The sequence below is a fragment of the Carassius auratus genome, chromosome 46, assembly GCF_003368295.1.
Source record: "Carassius auratus strain Wakin chromosome 46, ASM336829v1, whole genome shotgun sequence".
Taxonomy (NCBI): Eukaryota; Metazoa; Chordata; class Actinopteri; order Cypriniformes; family Cyprinidae; genus Carassius; species Carassius auratus.
This window is the reverse complement of record NC_039288.1, coordinates 1,683,819-1,701,838: the sequence shown is the minus strand read 5'-3', so window position 1 is coordinate 1,701,838 and position 18,020 is coordinate 1,683,819. Positions and strand designations below refer to the sequence as shown.

General features: G+C 37.4%; 1 protein-coding gene across 12 annotated transcripts in view; it reads left to right on the top strand.

The window, feature by feature from the left end:
• The window catches only part of LOC113063840 (rap guanine nucleotide exchange factor 6-like), a 70,039-nt gene that overhangs the window by 21,034 nt on the left and 30,985 nt on the right, over positions 1-18,020 (top strand). For 9 of the 12 annotated variants that reach the window (XM_026234213.1, XM_026234209.1, XM_026234211.1 and 6 more), the window contains 2 exons: positions 626-748; positions 16,417-16,545. In XM_026234213.1, coding sequence (XP_026089998.1) covers positions 626-748; positions 16,417-16,545 — 252 coding nt within the window. The other 3 variants (XM_026234220.1, XM_026234219.1, XM_026234216.1) reach the window with 3 other exon arrangements.

Genomic DNA, 18,020 nt, shown 5'->3' with positions numbered 1-18,020 from the left:
GAACGCTATTTTCGCAATAGTTATATATGTTTGTCAAAACTTGAATTGAACTGAATATATGTTTGTCGAAATGTAGTTCTGTAGGAAGTTGCTTTTTCAAACTTTGAAGTGTTAATACAACTCATTATGTGCTGTCTAGACATTGACATTTAGAGACCATATTGACCTTTTGCATCCCCATCAATTTATTCCTTCAGTTTTCTTTACTTGATCTTAAAAAAGTACCTTTATGAAACAACACACAGCTCATGATCTGATATAAGACATGACTTCACACAGATTCACTTGTTCTTCAGATGCTCTACTAGAGTACATGAAGTTGAACTCTGGCTATTTACAGTTTCAGAGACACAGCACGCTGTACAAAGGACTCGCTAGAGACGTGCTGCTTCTGCTCGCAGATGATATTTGTGTTTATACGGCTTCCTGCAGGAAGCTGTGGCCCGACTGTAGCTCTGCTGAGCGACGCTAGCCGACTCAGTCTCTCGAACCCGCTTTCTTTCGTCCCGTGTAGCATGTAAACGCCGTCAGGATGAGTCTCCTGCGCTTCCACAGGCTCTCAGTGATCTGGAAGAACTGGATGTTCAACCAGGAGGCTGACGTCTCTGACTCGGGCTCTTTACAGGTGCAGAACGCCAGCGAGAGCGACGACGCGGCTCTACAGGGAAACTCTCGCCGCCGCGTCCATAAAGTGAACGCCGGAGGAGAGCAGCAGCTGATCGTAGACGCCCATGATGCCTCGGCCACGGTAAGACACCACCATCTCCACTCAGATTCCCAGTGTTGGGGAATATTACCTCGGTGCTCAGATCTGGGAAATGCATGAGTGAAGTCAAGAAGGGAGTTTCTTCTCCTGATAGCATCGGTAGCCGTCAGTTAGACTTCTCAGTAATCTGTTGGACACACAAGGACTCTCGAGGCTGTTATCTGCTGCTGGTAGTTTGTTAGCGGAGGCTGTGTAGTTTCCTGTGCAGACAGCGAGAAACCGTCATCCTGAATGTGTTCTTCTCCTTTCTGTGCTGGTGTCCTGTAGCAGGTAAGTGCTCAGCCTCTGTTCCTTCTGTGGATGTGCTTCATGCGCGTCTCGTAACATCCTACGAGATCTACTGAGTTATATTTGATGTGCGAGTCAGGTCTCTAAATGATCAGCACAATCCAAAATATGTGATTTCTCTGGCTTCACAGGGTTAAACGCTGTTAGAAAGTGACTGATGAGGTTTATTTCTTGAAAACGCTCCTCTTAGTGTTCGGGAGCTGGGTTGTTGTGTTATTTGCATCAGTAAGTGAAACAGGGCCAGTGCAATCCCTGTCTGTTTCTCCTGTGACTGTGGTTATGTGGTTCTGTGTCTTCATTGTTGCTCTGTTTTCTTGTTTGTTGTTAAGGACACTCATTAGGCCACACCCACCCCCTGGTAACTCATTAGTTCATTGGTTGAGCTCTGGATACAGAATTGCTATTTTGTTTCATTGCTTAAATGTCCTGCACTTAGATCCACATCTCCCTTGTCTTCTCTGCCAGCCATATTATACAAGAAGATAAATAAAAATGAGAAACAGAGATTTTTACTATTTCAGTGTTTTGCCATGCAACCCAGAAGAATGTAAAAAAAATAATAAATAAAGGATTAAATAAATAAGATAAAAGATCAGACTGAATTAAAATAATAGTAACGGTTAACATTTTATTGTGCATACATTCACACACATGTAAATATATATGTACGCACACACTTTGAAAAAAAATAATATGAAAAGAAAAAAATTCAAAATAAATTAAATTAGGGTAAAAATATAGTTTAAAACCACCTGCCAAATTCTTAAGTTCATTAAAAAAATATATTATTTTTTTTAAAATGTAATGACTCTAAATATATAATGTAGTAAAAAAAACATCAAATTGAATGCATGTTTGTGCACATCAAAATATATATATTTTACAATTATCATAAATTCTTAATTCATAAATGTCAGTCTGTTTTTGGAGAGCTGCACCTGACCTCGACACATGTTCACGAGAGTCTGCCGATGTCCCCTTTATGATCACTAACATTATAAAAATAATGTTTTAAAATTACATTCATCACAAAAGAGTTATATCCAATCCATTGAGTGTATGAGCTGCATGTTTTGAGTAAATGAAAAGAGCGGATTGTGTGTGTAATTAAAGGCTCAGTCGTTATGTGAAGTGCTCAGCAGTGTGAAAGAAACATGGGATAGAAAACAAGAGCAGAATGCAGGTTTGTGGTGTTGTGTTTCCTGTCAGTCTGCAAGACGTCTGGCCAATCGACTGACAGTCGAGCCTCGGAGAGTCACCAGACTTCTGCAATCTGAAGCTCATGCGTTTCTCTACCGTCTCGTACTCTGTTACTCGTGAAGAGCTCAAGGTGTTTCCTGAAGTTGCAAGCTCAAAGTCTGCAGAGACAGAGCAAGACTTCCTGCAAAGGGTCAACACCAGTGGCATGCTGGGAAACCTGTTCATTATGTCTGTTTTCGGTCTGCTAACTCTATCACTTTATTCCAAATAGAAATGTTCTGTTACAAACTACACTTCCATTCAAAAGTTTGGAGTCAGTACATTTTTTCCTTTATTTATTTTGAAGAAATTAATAATTTTATGCAGTATGTATGTGTTAAATTGCTTTAAAAAAAAAAAAAGATAGTAAAGACTTATATAGACCTGGAATAAAAGTTGTTCTTTTAAGCTTTTTATTAATCCAAGAATACTGAAAAACAACAACAGCTGTTTCCAACATTGATATTAATATATTAGTATTAGTATAATATATTGATAATCAGTATATTAGAATGATTTCTGAATGATCATGTGACACTGAACACTGGATGAAAAAACAACTTTCATCACAGAAATAAATTACATTTTACAGTATATTAAAATAGAAAATTGTTATTTTGAATGGTAATAATATTTCACAATATTAACGTTTTTTCTGTATTTTTGATTAATTAAATGCAGCCTTAATGAGCATTAGAGGCTAACTTTTTAATGCAGTGTGTGTGTTCAGACATAGGTCAGATGTCCAGATATGGGGTATGTATCTGAATTTAAATAATTAATATCCAGTAATATCCAGACTGTGTCAGAGGTGAGTTTGTGTCAGTGTAAACAGTCTGATGTGGTGTTTGGTGTTAAAATGGCTGTGTCACAGCTGCATCATTCGTTTGACTAATACTTGTGCTCATCGTCGCTAGGGATTCTGGGACGTTGTGTGTGTTATCATCATGACTTTCCTGCCTCTCTGAAGGGCTGTTTACACAGAACACATCTTTGTGTCTAAAACACCAGACGCAGCACTCAGGAATGGTTTTAAAAAGCGCAGTGCAGAACTCGAGGGTCTTGAGAGGCGCTTCTGAGATGTGATGCAATAACGGAAATAACAGAAAATAGCCAAACAGCAGAATAGATAGCTACTATTTTTGAATGCAGCCACTATGAATGTCTCCTCCCCGCTGTTGCCATAAAAATAAATGAGTTGCGATGTCAACCTGCTACTGTCAAGAAAAACACTGCAACACTCTCATGATTAGCTAACGTCACGGTGTAAGAAACAATAACAACACCCACTCGCTTTTTTCAAGACATTTGTTATGCTTATCAAGGCTGCATTTATTTGCTAAAAAAACATGAATATTGTGAAATATTATTGCAAATTAAAAGAAGAGTTTTCAATTATAATATATTTTAAACTGTAATTTATTTCTGTGATGCACAGCTGTATTTTCAGCATCATTCCTCCAGTCTTCAGAGTCACATGGTCTTCAGAAATCATAATACTATACTGATTTATTATTGATGTTGGAAGTAGTTGTGCTGTTAATATTTTTTTATTTATTTAAATATATATATATATAATTTTTTTTTTTATACAATGATACTTTTTCAGAAAAGAAAAAAATTATTGTATTTATTTAAAATAGAAATCTACACTATCGTTCAAAGATTTGGGGTCAGTAATTTTTATTTAGTTTTTTTTAAACATCATTTAAAAAACTTTTCTTCTATTAAGCAAGGATGTGTTAAAGATTGATAAATTTTTTTTTTATAGTAAAGTCTTTTATTGAAATGTTGTTCTTTTAAAGTTCATTCATCAGAGAATCCTGAAAAAAGCATCACAGGTTCCAAAAAAATATTAGGCAGCAAAGATGTTTCCAACATTGATAATAAATCAGTATATTACAATGATTTCTGAAGATCATGTGACTCTGAAGACTGGAGGAATGATGCTGAAAATACAGCTGTGCATCACAGAAGTAAATTATATTTTAAAGTATATTCAAATATAAAAACATTATTTTAATTTGCAATAATATTTCACATTTTTTTAGTGTTTTTGATCAAATAAATGATCATTAATTGTGACAAGTTTCTTTCCTCATGAACTACGTGCATTCACTGCACATGAAACACTTTATAAGTGTGCTAATAACCATGATAATAACCACTTTAAACCAGTTTCTGCTCACATTTAGAAGGAATTTTAATGGCATTTCCCACTAAAATATTTTAGTGCTCAAGTTTATGGAATCTCAGTGCAATTATGAAACGCTTGTTGATGCATCAGTCTGTATTTCCAGGAGCGTTGCTCTTCATGTTCATGATTAGATTAGTTTCCACAAACACTCTGGAAACAGAACTAGCAGGTTTTAATATCCTTGAGTCAGAGGCGGCCTGCAGCTTTCCTTCTGCGTAATGAAGTCAGAGTGACCTTAAACTGTCAGGCAGAGCACGTCTTGTGTTCTGTGGCTGTGCTTGAGAATCAGTATTGTATCTTGGAGAAATGCACGTGTTTTACCGAACGCACGAGTGAGTGTGCTGCATGAGAGCGACGGGGACGTGTGTGCGGGAGCATCTCTGCGGCTGCTGTTTGTGCTGGAGGTCTATATTTAGAGATGACATCATCCAGCTCGGCCTCATGGGCCGCTTCATATTTTCATCCACTTATAGCAGAAGAGATCTCTCATCTCTCTTCAGATCTGAGCTCACTCTACAGGAAGTGTGTGTGTGTGAGTAAAGAGCTGGAAGAATAGTGTGAACCCTACAGACAGTAACTCACTAGTACTAGACACTAAGTAGATCATGCAACAACAAAAAAGGAACACAAAAGGAGAAACTTGTTACAGTGAATGGAGTCTGAAGTCATGTCATCTGCTGGTTTCCCAGTCTAGCAGTGTCCAATTCTGTTAATGCACAATTACCATTTAAGAGCGACAAACTGTACTTTATAAGATTTTTATTCAAACTTAAAGCATTAATCTTGGCTAACGTTTTCAAAGCACATTGCAAAACTGTGTCGTTTCATTCACTGACGCTCTACAATCGGCACTAAACCTGGAAGCTCATGTACTTACTTGCCGGCAACCCGCCAAAATAAAAGCTTGCTGATTTTAAGTTTGCAAATGAAAACTGTAAATAATTCAAATTAAAAATAATAATTAGGGTTCAAAGTAAAATAATAACAATAATACAAATATTTATTTTTAAGTTTGCAATAGAATAATTGTATTTGTATTTAATACTCCCTTTTTTATTTTAAAATAAAATAGTATTATCACCCTTTATTATTTAGCTTATTATTTTATTTTAAAAAAATTAAGTACTACAATATTATCACTATTATTAATTATTTTTTTATAGTTAAATTTGATGGGTCACACCATGTGCCACTTTGTGAGGACCAAACCAAATCTCTAAAAAAATGTATGTGCACCCCTGTGTGTGTGTGTGTGTATATATATATATATATATATATATATATATATATATATATATATATTACATGTACATATATATATTACATATATATATAAATCATGTTTAAAAAAATATATACATGTATGTTTGTGTATTTATATATACATAATATTACAAAAAAGACTAACCTAGATCGCTCATTTAAAAAATCTTCAATTCATTGAATGAATTTAATTTATATTTCCTAATTTGTAACAGTAGAATGAGGATAATAGAAAACACAAATGTTGGTTCTCTAGCTCTTTCAAACGACTAAGCTCCAGTGATTTTACTGACTGCAGAAGCTTTAAATGAATTGTAAAAAAATTTACAGCTCAGTTTTTTCTTTATAGGGAGCTGCTAGCACATATTTTGATTAGCATGAATAAACGGATGGATTTCAAGCCTGCGGGTGAGGTTTTGTCCCACCGGCTCGTCACTGTCACTCTTCTGAAATCCACAGAGACAGTGAGAGCCAGCCGTGGGCACACAGACACATTCAGACCCTTCCCTGTGTGCTCTTATTAGCTAGAACCACATTCACATTAATCAGTTAATCACATGTGTGTCTTAATGCTTCTGAAGCAGCAGCCATGACACTCACCCTCTCACACACTCGCTCAGACAGGAAGTACATCCTTTCTGTCGTCTGTTTACACTCTCTACAGCTGCACCGCAGCTCTTTTCATGTAAACTTAGCTAAAGCAGGTTTGCAGTGGGTCGACTTAAAGGGACAGTTCACCCCAAAATGATAATTCTGTCATCATTTACTCACCTTCAAGTTGTTCCAAACCTGCATGAGTTTCTTTCTTCTGTTGAACACAAAAGAAGATATTTTGAAGAATGTTAGTAAACAAACAGCTCACTGTCAGAATTGAAATTTTTGGGTGAACTGTCCCTTTAAGCTTGTGACAGTTATTACTTTTGGCTGATTAATGGTCATATAAATAATTTAATTGTCAGTTATACATTATGAATTAGGGCTTCATAAACAAGTATTGCAGAGAGTAGAATGACATGTTATTATGTTTAATATTACTGTTTTTTAAGTAATATTTCAAATATGAAGTGTGTATTTTTCCCCATGACACCTCCCTCGTTCCCATTGGTCAGACAAACGAAAGTCCCGCCTCAGTCCCTCCTCATTGGTTGAGTCAGTATTACTGTGTCAGGCTGGTCCAGATGTTTGGATTTCTTTTTTATTGTCAAAGTTAATCGCACAGATTTTACTACACATTACATAAAAGTCTCTTTTTTGTCACATGACACATAAATTTTACATAATTTTTTTTATGTAACGTAATCAAACCACATGAATGGCTCACTAATAGTTGACTCTATAAAGTTTCCACATAATGTTGTTTTGATCTTTTGTTTCAGTTTTTTTCTACATTTTGTATTTAAAAAAAAAAAAAAGAAAAAAGAAAGAAAGAAAAAAGATAAACATGTTCTTCATGTCTCATCTGGAGAAATATCTGAAGCGCACCGAACTGAGGGATGAGAAGCGCCTCGCTCACTCCTCGGGAAGCTCTATGTGCTGCGCTCCCATTGGCTGCCTCTGAAAGAGATGATGTCATGCTTGAGCTTCTGTGGCGAGCAGGCATGGGATTCAGAGACGTTTCTCATTACATCTTCAGAGAAAAAGCATGAGCTTCAGTGTGTTCACGCAGCTGCAGCATAAACGGCATGCAGTGTTTTTAATGCAATGTTTTTTTTAGTGCATCTTTCCATTGTGTTCCCAGCCTGATTAAAGGAGCTCTTTTCTTCATGCCACTGCAGAAATGTGCCTTTGTCACATGCGCACAAAAGAGCGCAACAGATCACGGTGCACGTGCAGAAGGAATACATTAGCATAATGAGCGGATTTCACCCTCTGTCACCAATCGGCTGTGATTTATGCTCTCTGTCATTGTCATTTATGAACTGTGTTTGTGCACAGAGGAGTTTACAGAAGACGCTGGCTGTTTTCTGATCAATAAAGGCGCTCGGGTTTCCTCTCCTCTCCTCCATGCAGCCAATCGCTCTAATGCAGCCCCCCCACCCCTCCCAGCACAGGTGATGTCATGCTTTTCCGCCGGGCTCCTCTCCGTTCCTCTCACTCCTAGACGCTGCGTCTTCAGAGGCAGAGCGTCCGATCGATGCATGTGTCTCGAGGGAGAGTCTCCAGCCAGGGATGTGCGCTCAGAAGCTGGATGAAGCAGCGGGACGAGCCCCAGAGCCGGATTCTGCCGTTCTCCCCGGAAAGCGTCTGCATTGGGCTCGGTGTCTGGTGCAGACTCGGACAGAAGAGCGTGTAGAGTTTTCCGACTCCTGGAGTTGTGCTCGTGTGAAGAGGAAGTTTGTGGAGTGCTGATGGATCCGGACGGGGTTCTGTAAATAGATCCTGCGAGGCTGGTTTCTGGCGATCCCTGATGACACGGATACTGCGTGATTCGCTCGTTCTTTGACATCACGGCCAGATCGAGTGTGTATTCGTTTGGATTCCCGGAGGAACTTGCTCTTGCTTTTCCCGTTCTCTGGAAAGTTTCCCTCTCTTATTGAGAAATGGCTTTCCTCGTCCGTTGCTATGCCAACTGCTTGCAGCCGTGGTCCTCCAAAGTAAGTGATGTCATTTTTGTGGTGTGTGTCGATTGCATGTGTGTTTGTGCTTTGTTGTGGATTGCAATGCGGTTTTCTTTTCTTTCTTCATGCATCTGCTGACAGATTAATTGATACTTTCATGAAAGATTTTTTTCTTGATTCTCATGAATCGATGACGGCTCAAACGCATCCTGTTTCACAGAATATCCTGCATGCAGTGGATATCAGAAGTCAGATGTGTAGATGTGTAGATGGAGCTCATGATCATCAGTCAGGTGATCAGTCTTACTGTACATGAACGTTTGAGTCTGTAAAGTGTGTCATTTCTGAGTGTTTCCCAAGCACTCCACATCTGCCATTGTTCAGTCAGACAGATAGTCCCGCCCCCAAACTCGTCTGATTGGGCCACTCAAACAAAACAATATCCTCAAAGCATCGCAAAGTCACCGCATTTCACACATCAGGAAGTCAAGCTGGCAACGACTCTGAACTGTGAGCTATTCGAATGTCACTCAAACCTCACATACATCAAGAGAAACACAGTATTTGATTGGATACTGAAAAGTGGGCGTGTCACACAGTAGTCACAGTCTGAGTTGTTACAGTAAAGTGAATAGTTTTGAAAAATAACATGCAAGTCAGATGCGTTTGTGCTCTGATGGGTTTATAGAGGACGTTTCCTTCCTCTGAGCCGGAGAGAGAATAAATAGCAGGAGTAGCTCTGGGTTTCCCTTCTCTTCACGAAACTCTGTTTCAACATGCAGTCGAGTCCAGACTTCACCAACATGTGTCTGATCTGCAGTCGCTTCAGTGATGCAGGTTTGCTTTCATGCAATCATTGTGGAACGTAATACAATATCAACAAAATGATGCACTTTTGTTGCAATCTTACATAATTAGCTACATGATAATCATGAAAAAATGCCGTACTACTTAAAGTTACTGACACATTAGGTATCTCATTTGTTATCTTAATTATAAAAAAAAATGGTCACACTTTAGTTTGGGGACTAATTCTCACTAACTATTAACTATGATTCGCTATGGGACCAAATTAAAGAATCTAAAATATGGACCTGCAGAATAAGACAATTCATATATGCATTATAAGTACTAATAAACAGCCAATATGCTAGTAATGTGCATGCTAATACGCACCTATTTAATAGTGAGAATTGGTCTGAAACTAAAATCCCACGCAACATTATCGCAAAGTAAAAAAATATAATCCTGGTGGGACTGTAATACAGTGAAAGTCTCTGGAGATTTATATCGTCATGAACATCTATCACATGAGTCTTGGGTCAACTGTGATCTGTTTTAGTAGGTCAAAGGTCAGTTTATTATGTAGGGCTCACAATAGGATGCATATTACTGTACGTGTCCCATCATAATCAGAGTTTGCATCGTTTCTTTCTTTTTTCCCCGATTTGTTTCTGTTGAAATGCTGCACTCAGACATACGTTTCTTCTCCTCTCCATTCGTGATTCACTGTTGATGTTTAGCAGCCTCATAACGTCTCAGTGATCGAGCTCCGCTCTTGGCCTGCTGTGATTTGTCCGAGCTGGAAGATCTCCATCATTCATAATTCAGGAGCCGATAATTGGCCTTCAGCTTTGTGTCTCAGCTGCACTCTCCGGCTCCATTAGTGTCCCGGGGTCTGGCCATCTTTGAACTTGGCAGCCAGCCGCCTGGCCGTGTTATTAAAGCTATTTTCTCCTCTATACTGTCCATGGACGAGTGTCAGTGTCTCAGTTGCTCTTTCTCAGGAAGGCTAACACGAGCTGCACTGACAGTACACTCTTTAAATTAAAGCTTCTTTATTGGTGTCAACGGTTCTTCTGTTGCACTGCTGTGAAACCCCCTTAAAGACCGTTTAATACCGTCACTTCCACAGAAGTACCTTGTACACATGTGCAGTGTGTCACGTCTTGTTGTTTTTTAAGAGTCTTGCATCATGAGAATTTTCAAGACACTGAGATAAAAACAGTTCTAAGTCATTTCAAACTCAAACGTATCCTGTTACAGCCCCAGATCAGAAACTCCACTTTATATCAGCACGGTTTGATAAGAATGCAGTAGATATAATGCAAACCGGTATTTTTAATGTATTTACATGTATACATATCGCAGACACTTTAATCCAGAGCGACTTCTGTTGCAATCAAGGTTTGCATTTGATCAGTTTAAAGTTAACCTAACTTGAGAGAAAGAGAGCGAAAAAGTATGTTTTTCATTAGTTTTAGCTAGTTATAATAACTGATATTGTCCGTACTGAGCGACTGCAGAGTAAAAGTACATCACTGAGACATGACTTAACAGAAATACCATCCTCTAGTTCTTCACACATTAGTTTAGCCTCTGAGTCAGTCGTGATATGTGAGTCCATCATCTTCTCTACATGCACCAGTTCTTAACATTTTGGGAGGCTCTGACCTTTGTTGTTGTTGTGTTTTGCCGATGGTCACGCTTTCGCTCATAGATTTTCTTTCAGTCAGCAGATCTGGAGAGTAACAGGAGCTGGAGGTAAGCTGCTCTCTCAAAGTGCAGCATTTGCCTTGACTCATAATTTAACGATGGAAAAGGACGTGTTGAGACTAATGCTGAGTGTATTGATCCCGATCGCCTCACCTTCCTGTCCACATGACACCCTAAACCTCCCAGGATAGAGCAGCTAAAAGCTCTCAGCATCTGTTTGGAAAATATTCAGATGGTAAGAGCATATCTTTTATTAGAGTCGGCATACATCTGATAACTTTAGCTCGCTCTGTGAAACCACACTTAAAGAGTGATGGCTTTGGACTATATAGTTTTGACTGAATCTAGAAGTTTGTTATTAAATTAATAGACAGCAGCAAGACTGTTCAGAAAGTTGCCTGTTCTCATCAAGAACATGGTTTTCTCTAGATTATGGGCCATGTAGGTAGTTTATAAAGGCCTAGAACAACAGAGGCGGTACCTATCCTCGCTTCATCATCCAGTTAAACATCAGCCTTCAGTGCTTCAGTGCCACTTATAGTCATCTGTTTCCATCAGTATACACTTTGGTTTTCTCTCATCTTTCTGAGGACAGTGTTTGCTTTATAAAGCCTCCCCAGCGGACCCATGCTGACCTGAGCTCTGTGTGCATCTGTGATTCCCCAATCATTAGCTTTTGATCTTCCTATACTTGTTGTGTGAAGGCAGATGGGATCAGATGGGTTTGACGTCACGCAGTTGATTCTAGGTTCAGGTTTGAGGTCTGACATCGAGTGTCTCTTTGTTAGGAAGAGCTTGGGCTTTGTGCGTGGAGTGTATGGACAGGGCAGGGTGCCATATGGCTGGTCTGTTCACTGTGCTCACATGGTGTAGGTTGGCACCTTGTTTGCCCCTGGATAGCACTGTCTTAAATACAAACATACCATCTGTCTGTCTGTTGTGCCCATGCAAAACGTTCTGGTGTGGTGAGTTGTTGTAGGTGTTTGCTGGGGCAATTATATGCAGTTGCTAAAGCTGTTTTTACCGTGTTGTTTTTAGGGATGCACGTTTGGGGAAAAATGTAGTTGTGTTCTTCCCAATGAAAGCTACAATTTAAAATGCAATTTAATAAAAAAAGGTTCAGGTTTGCTGTGCTTGTTCATAAACAAGAGTTATTATTATAATCATTACTAAAAACAATACAAGACATTTTAAATCGCAATTTTACTGTCTTAAGAAAATTTGCATATTTTGGCAAAAGTGGAATCTTCAAAATATTGAAGTATCAAAAAGTTATAGAAGTTTAAATGTACTGTAAATAATATGCACTATATTAATTTTTTTATTTTTATTTATTATAAATATTTTATTACAGTTTTTACTCTAAAATTGGTATAAAAATAAAGCCTTGTGTCTAAATAAGTTATGTTACAAATTTGAAGTTGATATGAAAAAAATGTAGGTCCCCGTTAAATTTTATTTAGGGCGTCATACCACACACAGCCACTGGGAGTCATCAAAACTATTTAGAATTTTGCTTAATGAATTTTTCTCTAGATTTCTCTGTGAATTTTACTTCTATGTCAAAATAACCACCAAATATGAGATTCTGAGACTCAGACCTTTCCAATGATATGTTTGTTGCCAAGATTATAAAAGGTTTTGGTTCTAGAAGACCGTAATGCATTTTGTAATATGACACTTGACCCTGCCCACTAAGGGGGAGGTGACCGCCATTCGTTTTTTAAAGTACCATTTCCATGGTAAAGCAATGTGGGGTTAATTCCCTCATTGTCAAACAAACCAGGGCTGTAACCATCATAGAAATCAGGGCTGCACGATAATGGTTAAAGTGTTTTGCATCTGTATTCACATTACATTTTTTAAGTGACAATTTGTTCGCAAATGGGTAAAAGCCACTCGGATTCCACAGTGAATTTGCTCAAAGATTGTTAATACCCACTGAAAACTAACACTGCAATGCCATTTTCAACACGAAAACTGGTCAAAACTTTAGAAACTCTTTATATAAATTCAAACAATTCCAATTTATGTACATTTTTCCCCATTGTATTGTCACAGCTTGGAAAAGCACATGTATTCCTTGTCAGTCCAAATGGCTTGTGAAAAAACATTTTCTATGTGACACTTTCATGTGAGCAGAATATCGCTGTGGAGAGATCGCTAAACTCGTATCATATCGTCATCAGCGAACGTGCACGGGGTTGCCAGATTGCACAAATTAAATAAAACACTGGACAGAAAGTGTATCCTTAAAGGAGAAAGGCTCTTGTTTTGGGGCTTAAAGCTCTTCACATCTGGCAACCACGAGTATGAACGCTAGTTAGCAATGCAAGATAATGCAAAATTGAAAACACGTTTCAGGATAACTATTTATTTAACTGGAAGTAGTGAAATATTTTATATTGTTCTATAATAGAAATGTTGATATCCAGTATAATATCCAGCGATGCAAACTGCTTGACCTTTTCCCCCAAATTCTTCTGTTTGAATTGAAAATGTTGAAAAGAAGCAGGGCATTCTCCTCAGCACACATGATTCATGTCTAGTGTAATGCTGTGTTTAGGGGAGCTCAGTGTAGGTCTGGTTCACTCAGAGTTTAATGCATGTGCTGCAGGGCTCTTCTCTGCTGTAATAGCATTAAACATGCACTGCATTGATCATAGCTGTGCACTGCAGGGTCATTTATGAGAGGGCTCGCTGCTGCTGAATTACATCCAGCACTAATGCAGCTGGACATCAGGCCTGCAGGAGAGCAAACAGCACAGTTTGTGTCCGAGTCCTGCTTCATGATCCGTTTCCAGATCCGTTCGTGTTCACAGCACTGAATCTGTGGTGTGTGTATCATCAGAACAGGGCTGTGGAGCATGTGTGAGCTGTTGGAAATACCAAATAAACAACATTTCATTTAAAAAAATGACTTTATTAGTGAGTTAATTAAGTGAGCTGATAGAATGTTAGAATGATAAACACATTTAACGCAGCTGCCCAGATCTGTATGTCATCTCATAATGATGCAGTTGCTGATGAACATGATGCATGATGAAGTCTGTAAGAATATGGTTATATGTTATAAAATTCAAGATATGAGAACAGAAAAAGCTCCTTTATGGGTTTGTGTCTTATTTATTTCATATGTGATATAGTTTAACATTATCACATGAGCAAAAGTGCGGTTTTTCCTTAATATCTGCATGGTAGCGAAAGAGATAATCATTTTATACAACAGTTCAGTGAACAAGAAGTTAAGGTTGTGCTAAATCTTAGACATAGTATTGTCAATATTTTCTGTTTTATTTGCAAATTAAAATAAAAGCACTAGCTTTGTTTCTGAATGTATCACCAAGTAATTGGTGGAATGAAGGACTCAATGATTTGCCACCACCTACTGGCACTTTTAGGTTCATTTGAGAGTAATATATATATTTTTTTATTCCTTATTAGTAATATGAAATATAGTAATGTGTTTAGTAAAAATAGTCATAAAAAATTACTAATTTATTATCATTATTTATGCAATGTTAAATCAAAATATTTATCTCTAAAGCTACTTTTTGTAATGTCTATTTAATGCTTTTCTTAGTTAACACAGTAATGTGTTAAAATGTCTGAAAGTGATGTGAAATTAATTTGGGATTAATTAGGGTAATCAATTTAAATGCAGTTATATAGATGACAAATTGTAATAATTTGACAACCCTAATAGATAATGAATTCACTGTTAAATCAAAAAGCTAGTTTGCAAAAATATGTTTGTTTTTTTTTAAATCCAAAATAGAACATTTTTAAATCTGACACATGCTTTTTGCTCTGCACTTGAACCCCTAAAAATAATAATCCACACTGCACAATAACAATAACAAACTGAGCTTCTCAGAGATGCTGAAAACACTGGATCATGAGCTGCTCATGTGTAAATGAACACAGTGAAGACTATACACGTCATTACAATACAGCCTTTTTTCATTTGTTAAGTGCTTTCAGCACAAATCAGATGCTTTGTCAGTGCGATGTCACAAAACAACGATAGAGACATTATGTGTTTATGTTTATTATGTTTTTTTTTTATTATGTTTATTATGTTTTTTAAGTGTACAAATATTTTTGTGACGGGTTGCTAGACTTTAAGTAATTCATGTGAACACAGATTCATGTACATGTGAACTTTATTCACATATTATTAAGGCCAGTGTTTTGTTTCCACCAGCTTTCTTCCTTTCCTGAGGGCATTTTTTGATCTAATACTAAACCATCATGAAGTGATGGTCAGTCTGAATGTGTCTAGTCTAGACGTAAGTGTGGGGGCACGTATGAATAATTCAGTGGACTTTCCACAAGGACAACATCTCTCAGCACCCCATGAGTTACCTCCCATAAAACCTCCTCATAAAAACATCACTTCCTAATTAGCTGCGGTACGAGTGTCTTTCAGTATTACAGTGAGGCTCAAACGCACAGTTTATGTGAATACGATGCTTTCCTATCCATGCTAGCGTGTCTCTGAGAGATGCATCAGTGCACGGGTCCGGCGTGAGTCCTGGAGTCTGGCTGATGTGGGGCAGCATGCATTCATATTTAATCTCCCGGCATCATTAGTTGAAGCGCAGGGGAGAGACCCTCGTGTGAGAGAGCACAGTACGACTGCAGCAATTAGCAGCGCCTCTCGTTTGCCCTTCACAGATGCCCTTTACACAGCTGTCCGGCTCATTCACAGAATGAAAGGCCTGACGCACCAGCGCTCTCATCAACAGATCCTCTGCTTGACTCTTGAGCAACTCTGCAATGATTTTACATGGAACAAAATGTAAGAAAAGATGCATTCGTAACACATCCTAATGTTAGCGCTCAGGTACGCGTTTGATTCAAACCAGTTCTGCTTTGTGTGAGTTACTTCTCAGACAGAAAGCACTGAAAGAGCTTCAGATGATGTGGTTATTTTTACAACAGAAGCAGAAACACAGTGAAACACTTTCACTAAAACACTGCAGGAAACAAGAATGCAGCAAATGCATACATTACTTTGACATAAAATACATAAATTATTTTTATTTGTCATACATATGACTCTGACAGTTCAAATAAACCAGGTTCGTGACAATACGTTTTTTACGTATACTATATTATTTGTAAATGACAAGAAAAGACTAATAAAAGGTTGAAATTACTAGTTAAGCTTGTTTTTTACTCATGATGAGAGATTTTGGTTCTTTTGTACACTGTTTGATTTTAGTTGATGCTTATTTTGAAATTAAAAATGACTTCAGACTTAACCCCTTACAGTATCTTTTCCGTGTCACATGGATATCTCAATGTAAAAATAACAATATCCTCATAAACATTGATTATATTCATGTCTAATTTTATTTATTTATGAATTAAAACAATCCTCAGACACACTGTTTGTGGCTCTCAGGACCCAATACCTTCATCTTGAAGGACTGTTAGTTAACTGTAAGTGTAAACTGTCTATGAGTTGTTTCTGTCCGTGTCATTAAGTCGTCCTGTGTGTTTTTCTCACTCACATTCAGAGTCAGACAGGTCGCTCATGAGCCGCATTATAAATGATGTTCTCAATTCAACATTTCTCACTTCCTGTCTTGTCTGCACAGCTTCCTGGTGACCTCAGCAAGATGCACCTGACAGACCACCCCCACCAGCAGATGCACATGCCTCCCAGCCAATCAGGATGCAGCATCGCCAGTGACTCGGGGAGCAGCAGCCTATCAGACATCTACCAGGTACAGCCACTTTATAACTTTATCACCTGAATCTGAGCATGTGAAGCTTTTTCTGTGAACATTTTTCAATGATAACTCCAACGAATTATTGAACCAGTTTTGAACGGACAGTTCAGAGTATCTAACAAAGAGGAAAAAACATATATGTTCAATTACATTCTTAAATATAAAATGTAAAATAAACAAAAAATTAATTTGCTAAAATATAATGAAAAATATATTTACGTAAATATATTTTTTACCATTATATTTTTGACCATTAAAAAAAAAAAAATAATAATAATATATATTTTTTAAAAATTTAAAAAGCTCCAAATGTTTCAATCAAAGAAAATACATTCACTAAATATTGTAGAGACGTAATTTTCTGTAAAGTTGCTTTGCAACGATTTGTATCGTGGAAAGCGCTATACAAATAAATCAACTTGAACATGTCAGATTTGTAAAACCTTATCTGTAGCACATTTCAAAGACACATTTGAATAAAAACAAATGAGTAAAGCCTAAATGTTATCTACAGAAAGAAAACTTTCTTAAACTGAAATATATTTTGGTGTATGAAGGCAAATATTGAGCTTCGCTCTGTACAACATACAGTATATCTATCATAAATGTTAAATATATTTTGGTCAGAGAAAATCTCTCTCTATCTCTCTCTGTATATAAATGTATAAATGTTTGAATGTATAATGACAGTTTTGTGTTATTATAGGAACATGTCTCTTTGCGTCAGTATGAAAGTGTTAGGGACACACTATTGAGTTCTGGTTCCTCTCTGACTTTCGCTAGAAAGTAATCTGTGCCTTTTCTGTCCTTCCTCTCTCGAAGGCAGCTTAATAAAGCTCTGCTAGCTGTCTTTCCTTTCATACTTATTTTTTGACCGGTGATCATAGATTAGTGACCGATCTGATCTTGATGAAGAATAAATAGCTTGTATAACGGTTTGTGTTTTGGCCAGTGCTGATGTGTGATGTATGAGAAGGGTGCTGATGGTCATATATAAAAACAAATACAGTCTTACGGTTTAATTAAGTTGACGTTTGATTGATACAGTGTTCATTCAGAAATCAGAAAACATGCAGTGCATCAGAGCCTGTCGATCATCATGCATTTCCATCATGAAGTACACAATGACAAGAGATTAAGAAATATAATGAAAATATACCTGGAAATGCTGAATGATGTCAGACACATTATGCACATTCACCGATTACATGGAAATATGTTTTAAATACATGTTGAATGGCATAATGCAGGCCGTGGTTTAATTACTGGAGAAATCAACAAGAAAATCAGATGATTGCATTAGTGTTCACAAATCAGATCTGTCTGAATCCTCACAGTAAATAAGAGGTTTATGATTTGTATGATTAAATATAAGTGTTGAGATGTGGACTAATTACTCCACCCTTATATATATATTGCATTGTGTTACGTGCGTGATGTGCATTCACATTGTATTGTTAATCTACAGA